The sequence below is a fragment of the Lathamus discolor genome, chromosome Z (assembly GCF_037157495.1).
Source record: "Lathamus discolor isolate bLatDis1 chromosome Z, bLatDis1.hap1, whole genome shotgun sequence".
NCBI classification, from domain to species: domain Eukaryota; kingdom Metazoa; phylum Chordata; class Aves; order Psittaciformes; family Psittacidae; genus Lathamus; species Lathamus discolor.
In genome coordinates this window covers 25,373,306-25,393,720 of record NC_088909.1, presented here as the reverse complement: position 1 = coordinate 25,393,720, position 20,415 = coordinate 25,373,306, and the positions used below count along the sequence as shown (strand labels likewise).

At 55.9% G+C, this 20,415-nt stretch overlaps 3 protein-coding genes across 3 annotated transcripts in view; all 3 read right to left on the bottom strand.

Annotated features, from left to right (window-relative positions):
* The window catches only part of LOC136005901 (hydrocephalus-inducing protein-like), a gene marked incomplete at its 5' end in the record, with an annotated part of 42,297 nt that extends 34,440 nt beyond the window's left edge, over positions 1–7,857 (bottom strand). Inside the window, 5 exons of the mRNA XM_065663792.1 lie at positions 1,275–1,399; positions 2,252–2,451; positions 3,001–3,135; positions 6,287–6,406; positions 7,768–7,857. Coding sequence (XP_065519864.1) covers positions 1,275–1,399; positions 2,252–2,451; positions 3,001–3,135; positions 6,287–6,406; positions 7,768–7,857 — 670 coding nt within the window. The remainder of the gene's footprint in view (positions 1–1,274; positions 1,400–2,251; positions 2,452–3,000; positions 3,136–6,286; positions 6,407–7,767) is intronic.
* Positions 7,858–7,943: 86 nt separating this feature from the next.
* On the bottom strand, positions 7,944–18,308 carry LOC136005900 (hydrocephalus-inducing protein-like; the record flags this gene model as incomplete). The annotated part of the gene is made up of 7 exons (XM_065663790.1): positions 7,944–7,988; positions 13,975–14,367; positions 14,812–15,015; positions 15,690–15,884; positions 16,133–16,283; positions 16,583–16,746; positions 18,111–18,308. Coding segments are annotated over 7 exons (1,350 nt in total), but the record flags the coding sequence as incomplete, so codon positions are not given.
* A 1,341-nt stretch (positions 18,309–19,649) lies between these two features.
* The window catches only part of LOC136005899 (hydrocephalus-inducing protein-like), a gene marked incomplete at its 5' end in the record, with an annotated part of 42,995 nt that continues 42,229 nt past the window's right edge, over positions 19,650–20,415 (bottom strand). Inside the window, one exon of the mRNA XM_065663789.1 lies at positions 19,650–19,763. Within this exon, the coding sequence (XP_065519861.1) occupies positions 19,650–19,763 (114 nt within the window). The remainder of the gene's footprint in view (positions 19,764–20,415) is intronic.

Genomic DNA, 20,415 nt, shown 5'->3' with positions numbered 1-20,415 from the left:
AGTTCCCCGGATCAGGACACTTAGCATATCCTGACAGCTGCACATGCTACAGCATGAGGATGTCCTGGCACCACCTTAGGCACCTTATTTTGGGGGACGTTCGTGGAGATGTATCTTTTCAGATGTGCCCGGGTGCCCTTTGGGCTGCCATCCCACTCAGGTCACAGGGAATTCTACATCCAAGTCACTCAGGGACGCTGAGGAGCGCCACCTCAGCCATGCCTTGCCCAGGGTCTCCTGCAGGCAGGAGATGCCCCCAGTGTCGTGTCATCCTCATCTCCTGGTCCTGAAATATTGGGCATAGCTCTGATCTCAGAACCCAAGCGGGAGCATTTGAAATGCAATGGAGAAGGGCAGAAACAACAATGGAAACTACAGAGCAGCTTCTGTGCTGAGCTCTGCACTCAACAGGCTGCTACTGGGCCCTCGGATCCATCTGCCAACTCCTTTTGCTCCTGCTACAGTCACAGCCAGGTGCCTCACCACTGCCCGCACATTCTTCCTTGTCAAACGTGCTGCTGTTACCACTTCACCACCGGAGAAGTGAGTCCCTTCACTAGGGTAAGTGTCCTCTGGAAGGCTGGAGACTTACTTCCAGCACCAGAGCAACACGCACAGCAGCACAGCCATTTCAAAGTGTTTCTCCAAGGTGGTGTTCACGACCTACCTTCAGACATCATTGCACCCTCACATTAGTGACTCCAGCCAGCCCTAGCAGCAGCTTGCTCATAAACCTCACCACTAAAGAACTGCTGCTAACAAGGCGGTTTCTACAGAATCATTCCCAGGCTACAGCAAAGCTCAGAGCACCCTAATGGCTACCGCTGCCACAGTTACTGCTCCTCCTGGTCACAAGTCCTCAGCATGGCCCAGCTCTCAGCACAGCACCAACTGTACCCATGCAGCACATCACAAGAAGAGGGTCTCTACCTCAAAGGCCTTCCCGGGAACTGTAACACAACAGATCGGGATGAAAAGCAATGACCCGTCAGGAGAGCTCTAGGGGACAGGTTGCAGGCTCTTCAGAGAGCTCTCTTGCACATTAAAAGCCATCTCCTTTTCAGTCAGGCTCCCTGCTGTGAGTTTCTTCTGTTACAGGCTGATATATTCCAGCACAGGAATATCTGGCAGCCAGCAGGGGAGCTTTGCTCTACTCAGCGTGAAGGAACCTTGCAGAAGGGATTCAACAGGACAATGAAGCCACCAGATGATGACAGACAGCGCAGACACCGCTCTGTTTCGAAGGACACACGGAGGGTGCACCACGCGCTTACCTGTGTCATAGTGAACGATCATTGGACTCGTATAAACACCGGTCTTTGGTGGGTGGAATTCCACCGTGACTTCCATCGCTTCTCCAACGCCAAGAGTCCCAATGGAGGGATCCACAGAGAAAGGGCTGCAACACAAAGAGAGAGATCAGGACTGTATGGGAGATCCGGGCCCTCCGTTAAGTTTGCAGTCTAGTTCGCTTCAGCTCACTTGTGCAAGCAAGGAGCAAGCAAACCACAGTCGGTACAAGAAAACCAGAACATCCAGGATCAGAAATAGAGCGGGTGACTCTCCCTGCTGAAAGAGAACCAGACCTCAGAAGATCCCGCGGTATACCACGACCCCAGCCCCCCACACTCTGCACCCAGTTCTCAGTTCTCAGCTCTTCACCTCTGCACACGTGCAATCCAGTTACTCAGAATTCTGCTTTTTTGTGTAGTTCACTTAAAACTTTCCTAATGCTTCCCATTTCTTTATTGCAACTTGGGACTGAAATAGTTCATTGCCGAAGTTCGGGAACTCTTAAAACCCTTGTCAAGGAGCTCTCAACACACGCTCTATTACCCAGTAGAGTAGTTGGCAAGCGCCTTGCAAATAGATGCTAGACTTCACTGGGTATTTACTGTGGTGGTGCCTCTCACCAGCTCATTGCTTGCCTGTTTCTTGATGCTGTGTTTGGGATCCGTGACCTGAGCCCCTCGAACTGTCCTCTGCCACACAGCACCTTCTTCAGCAGTCAAGCTGCCTTCCTACCTTGCCTCTTCCAACCCAACAGCATCAGACCTGCAAGATGCTGCGTTGGAGACACCACTGCAGTGTAAAACTTGCTTGCAGAGCTTTCTCAAAACACTGCAAGCAATGGCAAACCCCACGTGTCCTGCCCATCTCCAGCACCTCAGATGCTCTGCCTCCTTTTTCTCACAGTTTACAAGCCCATGACCACGCAACAGCGTTTTGCGCAAGGGATGAGCTCCTTTACCTCAGAGTGGTGATGCTGTAGCAAGCCTCCCGCTTCCCCACGTTGCGCACCAGCAGAGTTTTCTGGGTGCTGAACCTGACTGGACACTCGGAGAAGTTCAGCTGCTCAGGGAAGTCCAGGCTGGCTCGGGCACCTATGGCTCGGATAGGCACAAAGAACTTCTCCCTCTCTGTGATGATGATAAGCTCGTCGAAATAATCCTGCAGGGAGAGAAACAATCTCAGCACAGTGCCTTTAGCACCATGCCCATGGCAGAAGAAGAGCTGCTGGTTTCTGTGACTCTCACAGTAGCATTTGGTAATGTACATGCACTTTTTACCTTCATGGCCTTTCATTACAGATTATTTCACAAGCAGGGGCAGCCAGGGACCATGGGGCAGATCCTCTTTAGTTTCTACAGGCATGCTGCCCGAGGGTAGGCCAGAGTATTGAACTACATTTAAGCAGCAAACAGAAGATGAGGAAAAGGCCATGCACAGGCAGCAGACTCTCAGCCCTGAAGCCAACAGACGTTACATTAAATATTCCACCACTGAAGGGGAAAACAGCCTGAAACAGGCAAGAGCCTCCAGCCTATGGGAGCACAACCTTCACCCCCAGGAAAGAGTCTCCCCCAGGTCTAGATCCAGTGCAACTCCACTGAACGCAGGCCACTTCTTCAAAACCCACACCACACGCCTGCTTTGGAACCCAGCCCTGCAGGTTCACCTTCCCCTCAAGGCGCCATCTCTCGGGACCTCCACTCTCACCTTGTCCTCATCAGGTCTGAAAAGGATGCGGTAGGTTGAAGACATGCCCGGTGCTACCTTATAGTCCTCATTACTCGGGCTGATCAACTCAAAGTAAGGAGAGTTCCCCAGGATGACGTTCAGCAGACGAGGAACCTGCAGGGAAGACACAAGTAGGATTTTGTCGCTTGTGGAAACATGAGAAGGGACCAGGACAGGCCATGTGACATCCTTCCTTACCACCTTTCCAAAACACTTTTAGCTCTGAAGCTACACGCACGTAACACACGAGGGTGGACTTGAATCCCTTCTGCTGAGCTACACAGCTGCAGCACAGAGACAGTAGGAACAACACGCCCTGCTCTGAAGGCAGCAGGAAGGAGATGCAGTACCTCAAGTCACCTGCGTATTCAACAAGCCCAAAGAACATGCTTGCTTCTGCCTGCACACATCCATGCAGTCATACCTCTGGAGGGGGAATGTATTATCTGAAGGCAAACCAGCGTGCGTTATACGGGGAGGGAAGGAAGTCACTTCTGACACACCAGGGTGGAGCGGGGTGGTCAAGCTGCGGTGCTAGTCATGGCGGTGGACCAGCAAGAGAAGCAGACCACAGACACTCTGGGCTTCCTGAGAATAAAAGCTTACCTCAAGAGCAAAAGGACGAGCGCAGGAAGACAAAAGAACAACCCCAGGAAGAAGCAGATGGCTAAGAGAATTTAAAGGGGGCCTGCAAAGCAGCAAGGGAGATCCGTAATACAAGCAAAGGCTGGTGCAGAGATGAGAACACCCAACGTGCCTCTACGATGGATACCACAGGCACGGAGACAGCAAACAGACATTCTCTAGCACACAGGCAGCAACGCCCCAGCACCCAATCTCATCTCAGAAAGCATAACAAGGAGACTTTGAATGGCAGGCAGCTCCACTGATGAACACGACGAGCCTTGGAAAAAATGGAGGCTCATTCTGCACCCCTGACCCAAGCCTGGTGACCCATGGCCAAGGCAGCCCTGGACGCTCTAAACACCCTTTGTTCCCACCAATGCCCTGGGGCAGCAAGCTCCAGGAGCCCATTTCCCACTGCAGCCACACGTTCTGGTCGCCAAGTCCCTTGGCACGTGAGCCCAGGTGGCAAAGATCTTCAGCAAGAGCCACCCAGGATGCCTCTGAGGGTGCTGAGGAGCAGCCTGAAGACAGGAAAGCAATTCGACAGCAAGTAGGCAAGAGCAGTAAGCATAGAGTGCAGCACTTCCGTATCGGAGTGAATACAGAGCACCTATTGGGCTCGATTACACTTTGCCTCTGTTACACATTGCTGCTAGCTGCAGTTTTAGGGGGTAGACAACCTCAGCTACCACGCAGGATACATCAGTAGGATTCCGAGGAATGTGGGAAACTCGTGAGACAGAGCACAATGTTCCTTTTCTCCAGGACATGACCAAAACCCAGCAAAATTAGAACATAATGAACTCTCTTGGGATTAGCATCTCTATCTTTGTGCATTTAAATATGCCAAGGGTTTTCCTTAGAGCCGATCTGCCTTTTACACCAGGGCTCTCCGACGCCTGAGGTTGTACCAGCTTCACAACTGATTCATTTTGGGTAAAATCAACAGTTCACACACTGCCTCCCCTTCACAGGGCATAGAAATCCCAAGCTGCAGCTGTTACCAGTCTATTACGTTTTATTGGGAATGGCACCAACATCAATGCAGGTGTTGTTTTCCACTTGGGAAGCACGAATAGAGCAAATTCACTGTTTGCCTCTTTGCTGGTACTTGGCAAAGGCAAACATTCTGAGGTGCTGCACGGATGAGGGAGCAGCTGAAGCCAAAAGGCACAGTGGGAACGAAGCAGAGCAGTAGGAAAAGAGAAGCTGAGGCCCATTTTAATAAACGAAGGGCACACCTGCAGCAAAGATTGCCCAAAGTCACTGTGAACCACACCAGTGGTGTCCCTTGGGCATAGGTACCCACATTGCAACTTCCCAGTATGCCCAAGCTACACCAGGAATGACACAGTACTCTCTGGGAGTAACTGAGGGACCATACCTTCATCCTTCCTTGCCAAAGGCTCTTCCATGCTCTACCACGTCCCTGTAAAACCTGTTATCTCAGGAGATACTCTGACTTCTCTTGCTGTTCCTCCCCCTACATTAAGCCCTGACGGTGTCACTCCTTTTGTCCCCTCCTTTGTTTCTCCCAACAGGGAGATTTGAGGAGGGCGTTAATTCACCTGCACACTTCCACCTCCCCCCCGCTCCCCGCTGTGCCCTCCTCTCACACACACGTCTTGCTCTTTCTTACACAACCGGATCCTGAATTACGCCTGTTTCTCACCTTTCTCTGCTTCCAGCACACTTCCTCTTACGTACCAAGAGAATCCCTGTGCGGAAGAAAGCGCTCCGCGACAGGACGTTGAACTCAGCCCCTTTCCTCCCTCCTGTCTTTTCCCACCAGCTTGCTCTTGGCACATGCCTCACTGGAGCAAACGTTTCCCCAGCTGAAATTCAAAAGGTCTCCATTTCCCCCTCTACAGCAGAGCAGAACAAAGTTGCTGCCACTTCTCAACTTCTCCCTGCTCATTCTTCTTAGGAAATCTCAACAGGATCACAATCTTTCCCGTTCAAGTTGGAGACCTTCAGGAGCACATTACCCTGCCTGTGCTGGGATTCTCCAAAGAGAAAGCACAGCCACGCTGGCTTAGAAACACCTGAGCAGAACCGAACTAAGCTTAGCAGGAGCCTCAAGTGGCACCTCAAGTCCTCCCCTTTAACTGCTGCTGCTAAGCCAGCCTGTTTCCCCTGCTCTTCCAAAACACCCAGCCTGGAGTGCTAATGCCAGGAGTTACAACTTACTCCAGCACAAAGTGGAGAAAACTCAAGCCCTGTGCTTTGACACGGAGTTGCACACAGGGGGCTCAACAGGCTGAGAGAGGGAAACATGCCCTGCCAGAAACCAGGATTAACCAAGGAGCCACCGGGACATGGTGCACACTCGCGGTAAAGCATGACAGCAGGCAAGCACTGCCCAGCCCTCGACATTCCCATCAGTCCAGGGCTTTCAAGGGGAAGCATGCTGGCTCAGAAAGCTCCTTTGGCTTAGTTACCACCAGTGCGCGGCCAAAACCAGCGGCAGAATCCCCAGCATGGCAACATTTCCCCCATCTTGCAGAATCACGCTGCTGAGACATTTTATTCTGGATGCGCTGCGCTGCAGCAGGTAACTTGCTCTGCTGCACACCACGTGAATTCCACTGCTCTCCTCCTCCAGCCCAGTGCTCAGCCTCCACAGCCCAGCACTTACCCTGTCAATGTTCCTCAGAGCTAGCGCCGCTATGTAGAACTGGCGGGGAACGTAGTTCTCAAACACCACCTCGGATGGGAACGGCTGGAACAACCTCTGGTCCAGGCCAACTGCTGAGAACTGCAGATGCAAGACAGAGCAGAGAGAGCTTCAGCTGCTGGCAGAAAGATTAACGAATGAAGATCCCACACTGATCTCCAGTAAATACAGTCTCTTGGTGAGTACATCTGCCCAGCTCACACTAGGAGATGGGAGCCCACCCACCTCCGCTCTCAGCTCACAAAACGTTTCTGGACCATGTTGAGCAGCCTCAAGCTAAGAAGCTCTTTTGCAGGCTGTTTCTCCAGGCTGCCTTCTCCAAAAGGCAAAGCAGCGCCCACCTCCAGCAGAGCCCTCTGCTAAGGGGCTCACTCAGCTCCAGACGCTTGCTGGAACAGTCACGAGCACTCAGGGAGCAAGCAAAACCCAGGAGTTTCCAGGAGCCTCCACAGGAAACAATTTGCAGGTGAAATTCCCTCTGAGACAGCGAGACTGAGTCCCACGCATCCCAAATATCTTTTTGGTTTTTTGATGCAGACCCGAGAAACCAGTCGGAAGACACCAGTACCAGGGAGGAAAGGCCAACAAGAAAGTAACAGGGCAGGAGGGAAACAGACAAATGAGGTGAATGCTGGATGGGGATGAAGTTTCAGCTGAAGTCTCAGCATTACGGGGCAACTTGAGCTAGACTGCAATTCGTATCCCCTTTCCCCACGAGCTTTAAGTTGATGCTTCACTGTATTCTCTTACTGCTCGTTTCTTGAACACCGCTGCAGAAGCAGCTCTGAAAAATGCACGCAAAGACCAAACGCTGACCCAGCAGAGGCAGTACTTGGAGATAATTCCTCCCTGCTTGCTCTCCCCTCTCCCAGCTGCACTGCTGTCACTCGAGAGACACAGGCAGCTCTCCCGCTTCTCCACAAAAGCCACGCTCAGGCCGAGCCCAGTAGCTGTAGCACTGCCAGTTATTTGGGCGCCCGTCTTACGTGTTCCCACCTCCTGTGCTGCCTGGGGCAACCCGTAACCGATGTGCTACATCAGGTCTCTTGCTGGCAGCTTTCTGCTCAACAGCCTACCTCAGTCATCCACCCACCTGGACTGTGTGTTAGACTGAGCAGTCCTGCAAGAAAAGCAGCTTTGAACATCCACCTAAGAGAACACTGATCCAGGCAAAGCGCATCCACTCTTCTCTGCCCAGCAAAACCCACCCACTGCAGCAGAGGTTCCACTGCCTTTGTGCAGACCAGGACTTCAATGGCTCATTGGAGAAATGTGTTTTTTGCCTTTCCCCCAGCAGAAAGAACTCCACCACCACCACTTGGAAATGACAACAGGACCTCATCACCAAGCTGCTTGGGTAAGCTGGAGGCAAGGCTGCCACAAGCACGTGCCCTCTTCAAATGTCACATCAAACGGCAAGGAGAAGAGCAGGGAAAGGCTACCTTTTGATGGGAGACTTCACCCATGTCCCGAAGCTGGGTAGCCCGGGGCCGCCTCATCTCCCGAGGGCTGGCCAGCCTCTGCCTGGTGGTGAGAGACTCTTCTGCCTCTCTGACCAGCTTCGGATTACGAGATGCTACCACTCTGCTCTGGAATCCATCCGCCCTTCTGGAGGACCTCATGGGCCGGGGGGTCTTGCCACTGGCCATGTCGCAGAGGTCGCCTGGAAGAAGCAACAGTTGGACAATCCACAACCCCAGAACCTTAAAACCTTGGACCCACGGAACCCTGGAACCCCGCAACCTCAGGGAAGGGCTCTTAAAGCTCACCCAGTTCCAACCCCCTGCCACGGGCAGGGACACCTTCCACTAGGGCAGGTTGCTCCAAGCCCCGTCCAACCTGGCCTTGAACACTGCCAGAGATGGGGCAGCCACAGCTTCTCTGGGCAACCTGTGCCAGGGCCTCGCCATTCCTGGCACACCCAAAGGACACAGCTGTGTCTCCAGCCTCTGGCATCCTTCCTAAGCGGAGAACACAGGGCCTCCCCACCCTCACTCATGATTAGACCATATTTAGGCTCCATTCATAGACGTAAAACCCCACAACAAACAGACCCTGAGCCAAAACAGCCTTTTGCTCTGGGGGCAGTCCCACGAGCCACACAGACGCACCAGGCGCTACTGGCACTTCTCACCCTCTCTGCAAGGAGCCTGATGATGTTTCTAACTAAGTCAGCACAGAGTTCAAGACTCTGATTAAGAACTATAGTTTCTCAAGGCTACTTTGCCTGGCTCACGTTACAAAGATTATCTGGCAAAAACGGCTCCTTCCAGGCAGGAAATCACCCCACTGCCCAAGAGCATTTCTCCATGCAGAAGGACGCCCTAATTTTCACTTGTTAACACCCAAACTCCAGGCTCCCTCCAGGCACTCCAGGCTGCCACAGCAGGAAAAAAGCAGGAAACCATCGAAGGCACATGAGCAATTAGCTCAGAGCTACGTAAAATCCAGGATGATATTCCCTCCTGCTTCCCTGTGCTCCACATCACCTCTGCTGTGTGCACTTGCTGTACACAGCAAGACAGCATCTAGGCAAAGATGGCCATTCCCTGCCCCTCGACTGCTCCCCACACCCTGCAAGCAAGGCAATCACTTCATTCCTTTACTGCCAAGGCAGCGACAGCACGGCACGTGTTTGTGGTGCCGGGCCCTCCACGGCTTCAGGAAACAAGGCTACCGTTTCCTTTTGTCCTTGCAAGAAACTCCAGAGCTCTGCACTGCCCTACGGACAGGAGGACCTGCTGCAGCAAGAGCTGGGATTTAGAGCTGGAAATAACTCCTTTTCAAGGGAGAAACCTAATGGGGATGATCCAGCATTAAGCTGGGTTTCAGTGGTTTCTTACCGGGTCTTAAGAATAACTGCCTTATTCGTTCCAATTCTCCAAGCTGTGATTTCACTTCACTTGAAACGAACCCTGTCGTCGCCCCCACAACGCTTATTTCCAGAGGGCTTCCAACCTCCAGAGCCCAGCCAGCCCAGCAGCTTCCCCCCGCGCCCTGGAGCAAGGCTCTTCCACAGCCCCAGAGCCTGCAGGGACCAGCCTCCCAGAGGAGCAGGAAAGGAGCACAACGGAGCAATCGGGCACATCTCCCTGCAGGGGCAGGACAAACCAGCCACCAGGACACAGCACCCCTCCAGCCCACCACCCCACGGCTCCCTGCTCCCCACCTCAGACAGCCAAGGCTCCCTTTGCTGCAGGACCTACAGCCTAGCTCCAAGTCTCTACCCTCACTGCAAGTTGCACGGCAATTTCAGAGCCCGTTCAAGCCCTTCTACCTGCCCAGCCCTGCTCTTAGCCCAGGGATGTTTAAATCCTGCCGGCTATCACACAACTGCCCCATCCCTGCTGCCAGCGGAGCTGCCTCCTCCCTGCCCAGGGCCAGACGCTACCTGAGCACGGGTGATTCACGCTTCTCCTGGAGGATTCCTCCGTGCGGGGCCCAGCCTTGGCTCCTGAATGCCCTCGCGCTGCTCGGCAGCTGTGGGCAGCTGCAGGGACAGGAGCCGCCCAGGGACGCCTCGGTGTGGCTCTTGCCCACCAGCACAGCAGCTAACTGCTGCTGGGCTGCCAACAGCCAGGGGAACCTGGGCAGCAAAGGACAGGGCTGGCACCTGGGCTGCCCAGCCCCTCTCCTCAACGCTCTGGCTTTGCCAGCTAGGGCAGGGTTTCACCAGCGCCTCGAGGAAGCAGAGCTCAGAGCCTGACAGTAGCTCAAGCCTGCTCCTGCCTCAGCGGCTCAGCAACTCCTGCTCTCACTGGGCCACGGCTGCTGCTCGCATTTAACAGCAGCAGCTCCCCTGTACGTCACAATAGGCGAGGGCCACACTTGGCTTCCACGGCCACCGCAGGGCCTTGCTAAAGCTACAGCCTTGCGGATCCCTGCAGCCCCCCTACGCCTTCAATGTCTCCCCCGCAGTGAAGCCCTGCAGCAGGGCTAAAGTGCACCTTACAGCAGCATTTGGTCACACTCCGTGAGCGACACATAAATTGCTGGAGACACCGCAGATGAGCCAAGAATTTCTCTGCTTCAGCAGGAAAGAAAAAAGCTTCCGCACTGACTACAAAGCAACCATTTAATTCCTACTTTGCTGGCCCACGAGGAGCCCCGCCACACCAGGGCCATGGCCAGCCTGCCTTTGGGGTGACCCCTGTTGCTGTCCCTGGTGAGCGCCCGTCGATGACTTTGTACCCATTAAGCCTGCGCACACGGGCACACGCACCACACAAGGCCACCCAACTGCCCGGGGCATCTCAGCTGCCAGGAGCTTCACACGTTTGCAGCACAGCGTTTGCCAGAAACAAAAGCTTCCCATGAGACTCGGGGCCACAGGCAAAGCAAATCCTCACACCTGCCTGGCGGGGAACGTGGAGCCCTCACTTTGAAACCAACACTCATCATCTGGGCCTTTACAACACAGGCAGGGAGGATATGAGCCCCGAGTGCTAACTGGCTCTCCAGGCAGCCAGCCTCTGGAAACACTCCAAAACATGTCCCGCACCATGTCCAGCCACGAATCCAGCTGGAAACTGGAGAGCTCAGGCAAAGACACCTCAGGCGTGACACCCCTGTGTGCTGAAGGCACCAAGGCAGAAGCTCTCTAACTAAAGGAAACCTCTTACAAAAGCTCTACCACAGCTGACATCATTAATAGGAGCCCACTAGTAGAGCTTCCTGCTATTTCCTTCATAACCTTCAACTGCCAGCCAACGCTGAGACAGCCCAAGCTCCCTTCCAGGGTCATAGAATCATAGAATCATAGAATAGTTAGGGTTGGAAAGGGCCTCAAGATCATCTAGTTCCAACCCCCCTGCCATGGCCAGGGACACCTCACGCTAAACCATCCCACGCAAGGCTTCATCCAACCTGGCCTCGAACACCGCCAGGGATGGAGCACTCACAACCTCCCTGGGCAACCCATTCCAGTGTCTCACCACCCTAACAGGAAAGAATTTCCTCCTTAGATCCAATCTAAACTTCCCCTGTTTAAGTTTTAACCCCTTACCCCTTGTGCTGTCACTACAGTCCCTGATGAAGAGTCCCTCCCCAGCATCCCTATAGGCCCCCTTCAGGTACTGGAAGGCTGCTATTAGGTCCCCACGCAGCCTTCTCTTCTCCACGCTGAACAGCCCCAACTTGCTCAGCCTGTCTTCATACGGGAGGCGCTCCAGTCCCCTGATCATCCTCGTGGCCCTCCTCTGGACTTGTTCCAGCAGTTCCCTGTCCTTTTTATGTCGAGGACACCAGAACTGCACACAATACTCCAGGTGAGGTCTCACAAGAGCAGAGTAGAGGGGCAGGATCACCTCTTTCGACCTGCTGGTCTCGCTCCTTTTGATGCAGCCCAGGATACGGTTGGCTTTCTGGGCTGCGAGCGCACACTGCCGGCTCATGTTCATTTCCTCATCGACCAGCACCCCCAGGTCCTTCTCTGCAGGGCCGCTCTGAATCTCTTCTTTGCCCAACCTGTAGCTGTGCCTGGGATTGCTCCAACCCAGGTGTAGGACCTTGCACTTGTCATGGTTGAACTTCATAAGGTTGGCATCAGCCCACCTTACAAGCGTGTCAAGGTCCCTCTGGATGGCATCCCTTCCCTCCAGCATATCAACCGGACCACACAGCTTGGTGTCACTGGCAAACTTGCTGAGGGCGCACTCAAGCCCACTGTCCATGTCAGCGACAAAGATGTTGAGTAAGACCGGTCCCAACACCGATCCCTGAGGGACACCACTCGTCACTGGTCTCCAGCCGGATATCGAGCCATTGAGCACAACTCTTTGCGTGCGGCCGTCCAGCCAGTTCTTTATCCACCGAGTGGTCCATCCATCAAATTGATATCTCTCCAATTCAGAGAGAAGGATGTCGTGTGGGACAGTGTCAAACGCTTTGCACAAGTCCAGGTAGATGACATCAACTGCTTTACCCTTGTCCATCAGTTCTGTAGCCCCATCATAGAAGGCCACCACATTGGTCAGGCAGGATTTCCCCTTAGTGAAGCCATGCTGGCTGTCACCAAGCACCTTGTTGTTTTTCATGTGCCTTAGCATGCTGTCCAGGAGAATGTGCTCCAAGATTTTACCAGGCACAGAGGTGAGACTCACTGCTCTGTAATTCCCCGCGTCTTCCATTTTCCCCTTCTTGAAAATGGGGGATATATTTCCCGTTTTCCAGTCGTCGGGAACTTCACCTGGCTGCCATTATTTTTCAAATATGATGGCCAGTAGCTTAGCAACGTCATTCGCCAGCTCCTTCAGGACCCGCGGATGGATTCCATCAGGTTCCATGGACTTGTGCACGTTCAGGTTCTTAAGACGGTCTTGAACCAGATCCTCTCCTATAGTGGGCCTAAGGTCTTCATTCTCAAATTTTTACCTTTAAGTGGAACCGACTGAAGTCTTAACCGCGCTTTCCCAAAGAATCTTAGAGAATAACAGAATCGTAGAACGCTTTGGATTGGAAAGGACCTTAAGATCCTCTAGTTCCAACACCCTGTCACAGGGAGGGACACCTCACACAAGAACATGGTGCCCAAGCCCCGTCCAACCTGGCCTTGAACACTGCCAGGGATGGAGCATTCACCACTGCTTTGGGCAACCTGTGCCAGTGCCCCACCACCCGCACAGTGAAGAATTTCTTCCTTCTAGCTAACCTGAACTTCCTCTGTTTCACTTTAAGCCCATCACCCCTTGTCCTCTTGATACAGTCCCTGATGAAGAGTCCCTCCCCAGCATGCTGGTAGGCCCCCTTCAGATACTGGAAGGCTGCTATGAGGTCTCCACCCCGCCTTCCCTTCTCCACGCTGAACAGCCCCAGCTTTCTCAGCCTGTCTTTGTACAGGAGCTGCTCCATCCGCCTTAGCATCCTCGTGGCCCTCCTCTGGATTTGCTCCAACAGCTCTAGGTCCTTCTGTTGAGGACACCAGAACTGTACACTGTGCTCCCAGGGGGGGTCTCATGAGAGCAGAGGAGCAGGATCACCTCCCTTGACCTGCTGGTCATGCTCTTGGTGATACAGCCCAGGACACAGGGGGTTTCCGGGCTCAAGCGCACGCTGAAGCGCCTCATGTTCCAACCCCCAGGTCCTTCTCCTCACGCTGCTCTGAATCACTTCTCTGCGCAGCCTGCAGCTGTGCCTGGGATTGCCCTGACCCAGGGCCAGGAGCCTGCACTCGGCTTTGCTGAACTTCATGAGGCTGGCCACCTCTCCAGCATGTGCAGGTCCCTCTGGATGCCATCCCTTCCCTCCAGCGCGCCGGCTGCACCACACAGCTTGGTGTTGTCTGCAAGCTTGCTGAGGGCGCTCGATCCCACTGTCTGTGTCAGCGACAAAGATGTTGAACAGGGTCTGCCCCAACACCGACCCCTGACGGACACCATTCGTCACTGGTCTCCGTTTACACATTGAGCCGTTGACCGCGACTCTCTGTGTGCAGTCAGCCAGCCAATTCCTTGTCCAGCGGCTGTGCATCCAGCGAATTCATGCCTCTCCCGTTTAGAGACAAGGACGTCGTGTGGGAGGATGCTAAATGAAATTTATTGGCTCCAGAGAGCACGAACGTGGCGGGAAGGGCCAGGGGCAGCTGGTCACTTGCGGGTGGAGGGCAGGCCCCGGAGGTGGTAGATCCAGGAGCCGCCAGGGCAAGAGACCACCAGCCTGCTGGTGACAGGAGCCGGGCCGCCCGTGAAGGAGACGGTGATGGTGGTGCTGCTCTTGGCGCGCAGCATCTCGGGGGCCCTGACGCTGAAGGCCGGGTGCTTTACGGCATACTGGAACGCCGTGGCCCTCGGGAAGACGTTCCTGAAGGAGATGGAGGTGGTGCCGCCGGCTGGGATGAGGAAGGGGCCCTGGGGTTCAGGGGGCAGCGCAAGGCCGATGAGTGGGATGCAGTACTGCCCGCCCAGTGCAGAGCTGAGCTGCAGCGTGGCCTTGGCTTTGCCCAGGTGGCAGGGCTCAAAGGTCACTTCCACATTCAGCTCCGAGCCCCCAGCGCTGGCGGGTGCCGCACTGATGGATTTTGCCGTCCGGAAGTCGGCACAGTCGGTCTGCGCAGGGGAGACAAGAGACCATGGCGGGTTGGTCACAACAGCAGAGCCAGCGCCTCGGGAAGAACACGATGGTCCCCTGGCCCTGGCCCGTCCCACCCAGACCATAGCCCTGGTGAGTGCCTGCGGTGAATGGGCACAAGAAGTGTGCAAACGTGCCCAGCAGGAACAACCCTGCACCCAAGCCCCAAGACTGCCAGACCTGGGCTGCAAGCGGGAAGCAAGTCCAGGCACCACGGGGCCTGCAAAAGCAGCTCCAACCAGGGCAGCAGACACGGGCCCGCAAGGGAGGACAAGCCCACACTAGTGGGAAGGCCCCTGGGCTCACATGGCCACCCTGGCTCTGCCAGGCCACGCCAGAGGCACTCGGACGCCCTGGTGGAGAGGGCTGGTGCTGGCCAGAGGAGCTGCCTCCCAGCCAGAGCCCTGGCAGCCCGGGCTCACCTGTAGGAGGTACTCGGTCTCCTGCTGGGCAAAATTCCGGATTTTGGTGGTGATGGTCTGACGGGAGCCCAGCGTGGTGCGGAAATACACGGGCTTCTCTGGCCTGCTCGAGGTGGCTTTCAGCTGCAGGTTGTAAGACAGAGAGCCCAAGTCGCTGCTCTGGAGCACCAGGTGCCCCGTGCTCTCACCCGTTTTCAGGGGCTGATACTCCAAGACAAGATCCGCCTGGGAGGAAGGAAGGAAAAAGCCACGGCGTCAGGCACAGGCAGGGAACACGTGTGCCTGAGAAGGGGGCAGCTGGTCCCTGCTCTGCTCAGGCAGCGCTTGAAGGCTGGGCTGCCTTCCCCGCTCTGACTCCCTCTCTCTCGGGCACAGCCTTGCTCCTTCTGGGGGACGGTTCACTCAGGGACAGATCCCAACAGCTCAGAGCCCTCCAGCATGATGCCAGAAGCTGCCCACCCTAAAAAGCCCCTGTGCTCCCCCAGGGCACACACCACCTCCTGTCAATGCAGGCTGCAGACAACCTGGCCGCGGGATCAGGCTTGTCCTGCAGCCACTCGCACCTGGAAGCAACACATTAAATGAGGGGCACATGGCACAAGGGCCTGCCACGTGACGCCCAGTGGCGGCGTGTTACAGGGGCCAGCAGGGCAGACTCCACCAGCGCAGGATGATTCCCACTGGGGATATTCTCGCACACTGCTCCCTCTCTACGTCATCGGCAGGGAGCTGCCACCACGGAAAGAGGCCCCACATGGCTCCTTTCAGGCATCACCCTCCAAGAGCCCCCCTCCGGCCACGAGTAGGGAGAGCAGAGTGAGCCGGAGGAGCTTTGCTCCTACCTTTGACTGTGCAGGAACAGTAAAGTGCTGTGGAACGCTGACGTCCGGCACTTTGCAGTTGATGGCAAACGTCACCGGGACAGGCAGAGGGTTGTCCACCTTGACGGTGGAGGACACTCTCTGCCGAACGGCGGTGCTCATTTCAACAGTGCCGATGGGTCCCGAAGCCATCACCTTGAAAGTCACCATGTGGAACAAGTACTCTCCGGTTGTCTCGTTGAGGAAGGTCACCTGAATCAGACAGAAAGGGAAGTGCTGCTCATTCCACACATGAAAACAGACCCGGAAGAGCCCACCGAGCTCAGCGCCCTGCTTCCAGGAATGGCTATGAGCACCCAGCGAGGAGGAGTGCAAGACCAGAGAAAGCACCTGTGGTATTTCATAGGACCCGTGCACGTGGAGGTATGAAAACGGGCGTGTAGCTTCTCAGTGAGCCAACAGCTCCTTGAAGGGCCCTGCAGACCAGTGTCCTCACTCACCTTTGCCCTGTAGACTCCTTCTTTGTAGGAGAAGAAGGTGAGCTGGTAGTCCTTCTTCGCAGAGCTCGGCACGTCGATGTATGAACACCCCTGCAGCACGGAACTGCTTTCCAGGTTCTCTGGTTTGAGCATGTCAATAACCACCAGGAACCTGCGGGTGAGAAGGACGCAGTGAAGGTCAACAGGAAGGACTCCCATAGGATACCCATCGTGCGGGGGTACAATACAGTCCCTCTCATCCTCAGTGCCTCGGGCACAGGGCGCCAGCTCTCACCCCCCTTGGAGGAAAGCCCTCCAGGATGGCTCTGCACAGGCAGAACGTGGGTATGGCCAGACACAGCCAAGGAGAGGGAAAAGCTTTCAGGAGGGAGCTTCCAGGCACTGGAAGCTTCCTTCCTTGTGCTGCTGCAGGGATTGCTCATGAGGCCAGACTCCCTGGGCTGGACTCACCTCTGTGGTCTCTGCAGCCAGTTGGACACAGGGATGAGCTCCGTGTGGGAATTCCTGCACGGAACCTGCCGGGAAATGGCCCCTGAACACCTGGGGGCTTCAGCAGTTCCTTCCAGCTGGTAGCGTAAGCCTGTCCCGTCCGGCAGGGGGAAGAAGATGGAGCCCTACAGACAACGAATAGGACAAGTCGGCTCTGGAGCACCCCTGGACAGTCCCACGCCTGAGGCTCTCACTGAGGCAGCTTTCAGCACGTCCAGCTGGCAGAGCTGTGACTGCAGCCCTGTCCCGCGCAGGAGGAGACAGACGCCAGCGTCGCACCTGCTCTGAGCTGCTTGTGAGCGGGTGCGTGGCCCACAGGACACTACAGGACACAGAGGCATCATCTCTGGGCAAAGCAAGGAAACACGGGCCCTGCAGCAGAGCTGCTCTGCACATCCCAACACTCCCTTACTGGCCCCACTCACCTGGGCATGTCCCTGCCAGCCTGTGCTCACGCAGGGACAGCCGTGGGCAGGGGGTGGCCGTCCCTGATGAGCTCCATTGCCTCAGTCCTGCTGGCCTTAGCCCCAACAGCGCTGACCAGAGAGCAGCCTGTAAGCTGGCACAACAGGGGCCCCCAGACATGGGCCATGGAAAGCTCATATCCATGCTCATTCTGGGTGCCCGTGGATCCCAGACACCTGCCTCTGCCTCCACAGCAGCTGAAAGCTGCAAGACTCCTCACGCAGGCTGTATGTTAAAGAGATGCTGAGCACGTGCGACCCTAAGGGCACAGATCTGCTGAGCACCCTGGAGACTTGAGGCCAGAAATCTCTGACCTGGCCCACTGTAAGGCCAGCTGGAGCGGGACAAGGAGCGCGACAAGGACCCGGCAGCTCCAGCACCACAGAGCCCTTCTGAACTGACCCCTTGGATTTAGGAGCTTGTTGCTGGCCTGGCACAGAAAACATTGCAGAGGGGCCAGTCACCCCCATGTGCCCAGCCTGAGACCTGCAGGAAGGGCTCCTCCCAAAGCTCCTGCATGACCCTCAAGAGATCTCTCTCGTTTCCCACCTGCCTGCTCACGGCCAGGACGGCACTGACAAACTGCAGGGCAGCTTTGCCCTTCTTGCTCCCTGCAAGCTGCAGAAGGACACCAGCCAGGTGCTGCTGGCAGAAGTGGTTGTGCCCGGGGCTTGGAGAGCCTGTGCAGCCCGTGCGCTGAGCATGGGGGTCTCTGAGCCCCCTGGGCTGCCACAAGCAGCGACCCAGAGCTACGCAGAACAAACTTCATTTCTTGGCCTGCAGAAAGCCTGGCTTTTTACGTTAGCTGCTCCAACACGTTTGGTGCTCAGTCCCGACTTCCCATCTGCCCTTTGCCCGTGCCTGGCCCCCAGCCACCACAAAACCCAGCTTCCAACAGAGAGCACAGGACACCTTCAGCTTGGACAGGACCTCCAAAGGTCATCTCGGCCAACCTCCTGCCCAAAGGAGAGTGACCTACGAGGGTCATGCCACGAGGGTCAGCACGCTGGCACAGCTCACCTACCTGATGCTTCTTGTTCCCACAGCTCATGGTTAGGGGTCTGTAGGTGACCTGGTAGGCCTTTTCTTTTTGCCTGGCCTCCAGATGGATAAATTCAGGCCCTTTCCAGTATTTCCCCTCAACAATGGGCTGCAGGGTCCAGGCCTCGCTGCTCGGGTTCGACAGGAGGATGGTCTGGCTCTGCTTCTCACGCACATTGCAGCTGAAAGTCAGGGTCTGCAACAGAGGAGCACAGAGGCTGCGGGGTCGTACCCACAATCCTTGCCACTCTTCTCACGCTGGCTCTACACCAGGACCTGGAGCACGGGGAGCAGCTTTTCCTTGTCACATGCAAAAATTACACTTTGGCCACAGCTTTTGGAGTAAATCAAGCTGGTTGTTCTTGAAGAAGGGAGCAGAACAAGCCTTTCGCATGCTGGGTGAAAGGAAACTTCAGGGGAGTCCTGAAAGGAAACTGCTGTGCAAGGACAGATCTGCAGCCACACAGCCCTTTCCTTCATGGGCAGGATGAAGAGGAGCTCCATGCTCTCTTTGGGAGCAAGAGCCAACTGCTCCCAAGCTACCCCCTCCCAGGGGCTGGATGCAGATGCCTTGCCCCTTCCTACTGCTGAATGCCCTCCCCTGGCCCGGCACGGGGGAGAAGTGTGGCTGCGGGTGCAGTGCTGGGATACAGCGGGGTGGCTCTGTGGGGAGGGTCTCAGGAGAGCCCGGCAGGGTGCTCCCACGGCACGGGTGCTACAGTGCAGAGCCAGGACAACCGAGCTGCTCACTGGAGGAGCAACACCTCGAACAGGGGAGAAAGGCAATGACAGGGCTCAGGAACTCTGGCAGTCCTGCCCAGCACTTTCTCTCTGGGATACCCCGGCACAAGCGAGTCTGCGCTCGCAAGTGTCCTTCAGTTCCTGCCCTGGGAGAGATGTGGCGCAAATGCTGGGGTCCAGGGGCCCATCCTGTCCCTGCTGCGTTACCTCTCTGGTGCCAGGGGCCTCCACGCAGGATCCTGATAGCGTAAGGCGGAGCGCCTCGCTGCCCGGGATGAAGCACCGCAGCCCCTCGTACTGGACAGCCTGGCTCAGCTTCGAGGGGCGGAAGGTCACAACGAAGGGGACATCCACCCCTGGCCTGATGTAACCCTTTGTGGGGCTGATAGCAAAGTCCGGCTGGAAGCTCTCCACGTCCCACAAAAACCTTGCCAAGGAAAGCACAAGGACAGGAAAGAAGGATTAGCCACGGGGAGCTGTCAAGGCAGGGTAAGTCTCAGCATGAGGCTCTCCGTCTCTGGTGGGCTTTCCCACCACATCTCAGGCCTGATGCTGAGCCACCTGGCAATAAGGCTTCAGGCTGGGCAGGACCCACTGCACCCATCTCTAAATGAGCTTTTGCTCGTACCCCCTTGCTAACTGCCAGGGCCTGACTGCACGGCCATGGCTGCACGACTCTCCAGCGGGATGGAGAAGCAGAGAGGAGCTATCTGGGCACACTACGGCTCCTCACAACCCTCATCCAAGCAATCAGCCCTCAGAGAGGCGGGGGGGTCCTGCTTTACCTGACTCCTGCGTCGCCCGCGTTCCGCATGACGACGCGCCGGCACGTGTAGCTCTGCCGTACCACAGCTCCAAAGCTGAGCTGGTCCTGGTCCAAGCTCACGAGGCTGCCCTGGCAGGAGCCCCGCACCGCAAAGAGGGAGCGCACCAGCCCGCGGCACTCCAGCAGCACTTCCCCGCTGAACGGCTGCATGCAGCGCTTCGGGGAGAAGGTCACCTCCACTTTGCAGGTGTCTCCTCTGGCCTTCAGCTTTAGCTCCTTGCTGGGCTTCAAGCACAGAACCTACCCGAAGAGATGAGTGGAGACTATTTCATCTGGCAAGCCAGCTGCGGAGCCTCCCTCACCAGACTCAGGGAAGAGGCTTCCAATTCCTCTTCTGTCCGCACCAACACTGACCCAGTCCCACTCATTCCCTCGTAGGCATTCCTAGGTAATACCAAAGGTGTTTTCTGCCATGTGTCCACCTGGTCACGGTGAGGTCACCTCTGCCTTCTAAAGCTTTCATGGAAGTTCCAACAGAGCTGTAACCCTCCCTCTTTCAAGATTCACCTCCCTCGCCTTTCCAGATCTAAAATATGTGGCTGCATCCTGACCTATGCGTCTAAAACAGGTTAGAGGAATTGTGCCGCCTTCTCACTTGTGGCTCTCGGGGAGTCCTGGCACCCCGCTCAGCTGAAGCATTCACACTGCAAGCATCTGCTGGCAGAGCAGTGCCAGCAGGGAGGACGGGGCAGGCACAGGCAGCCAGGGCAGCCCACAGCTG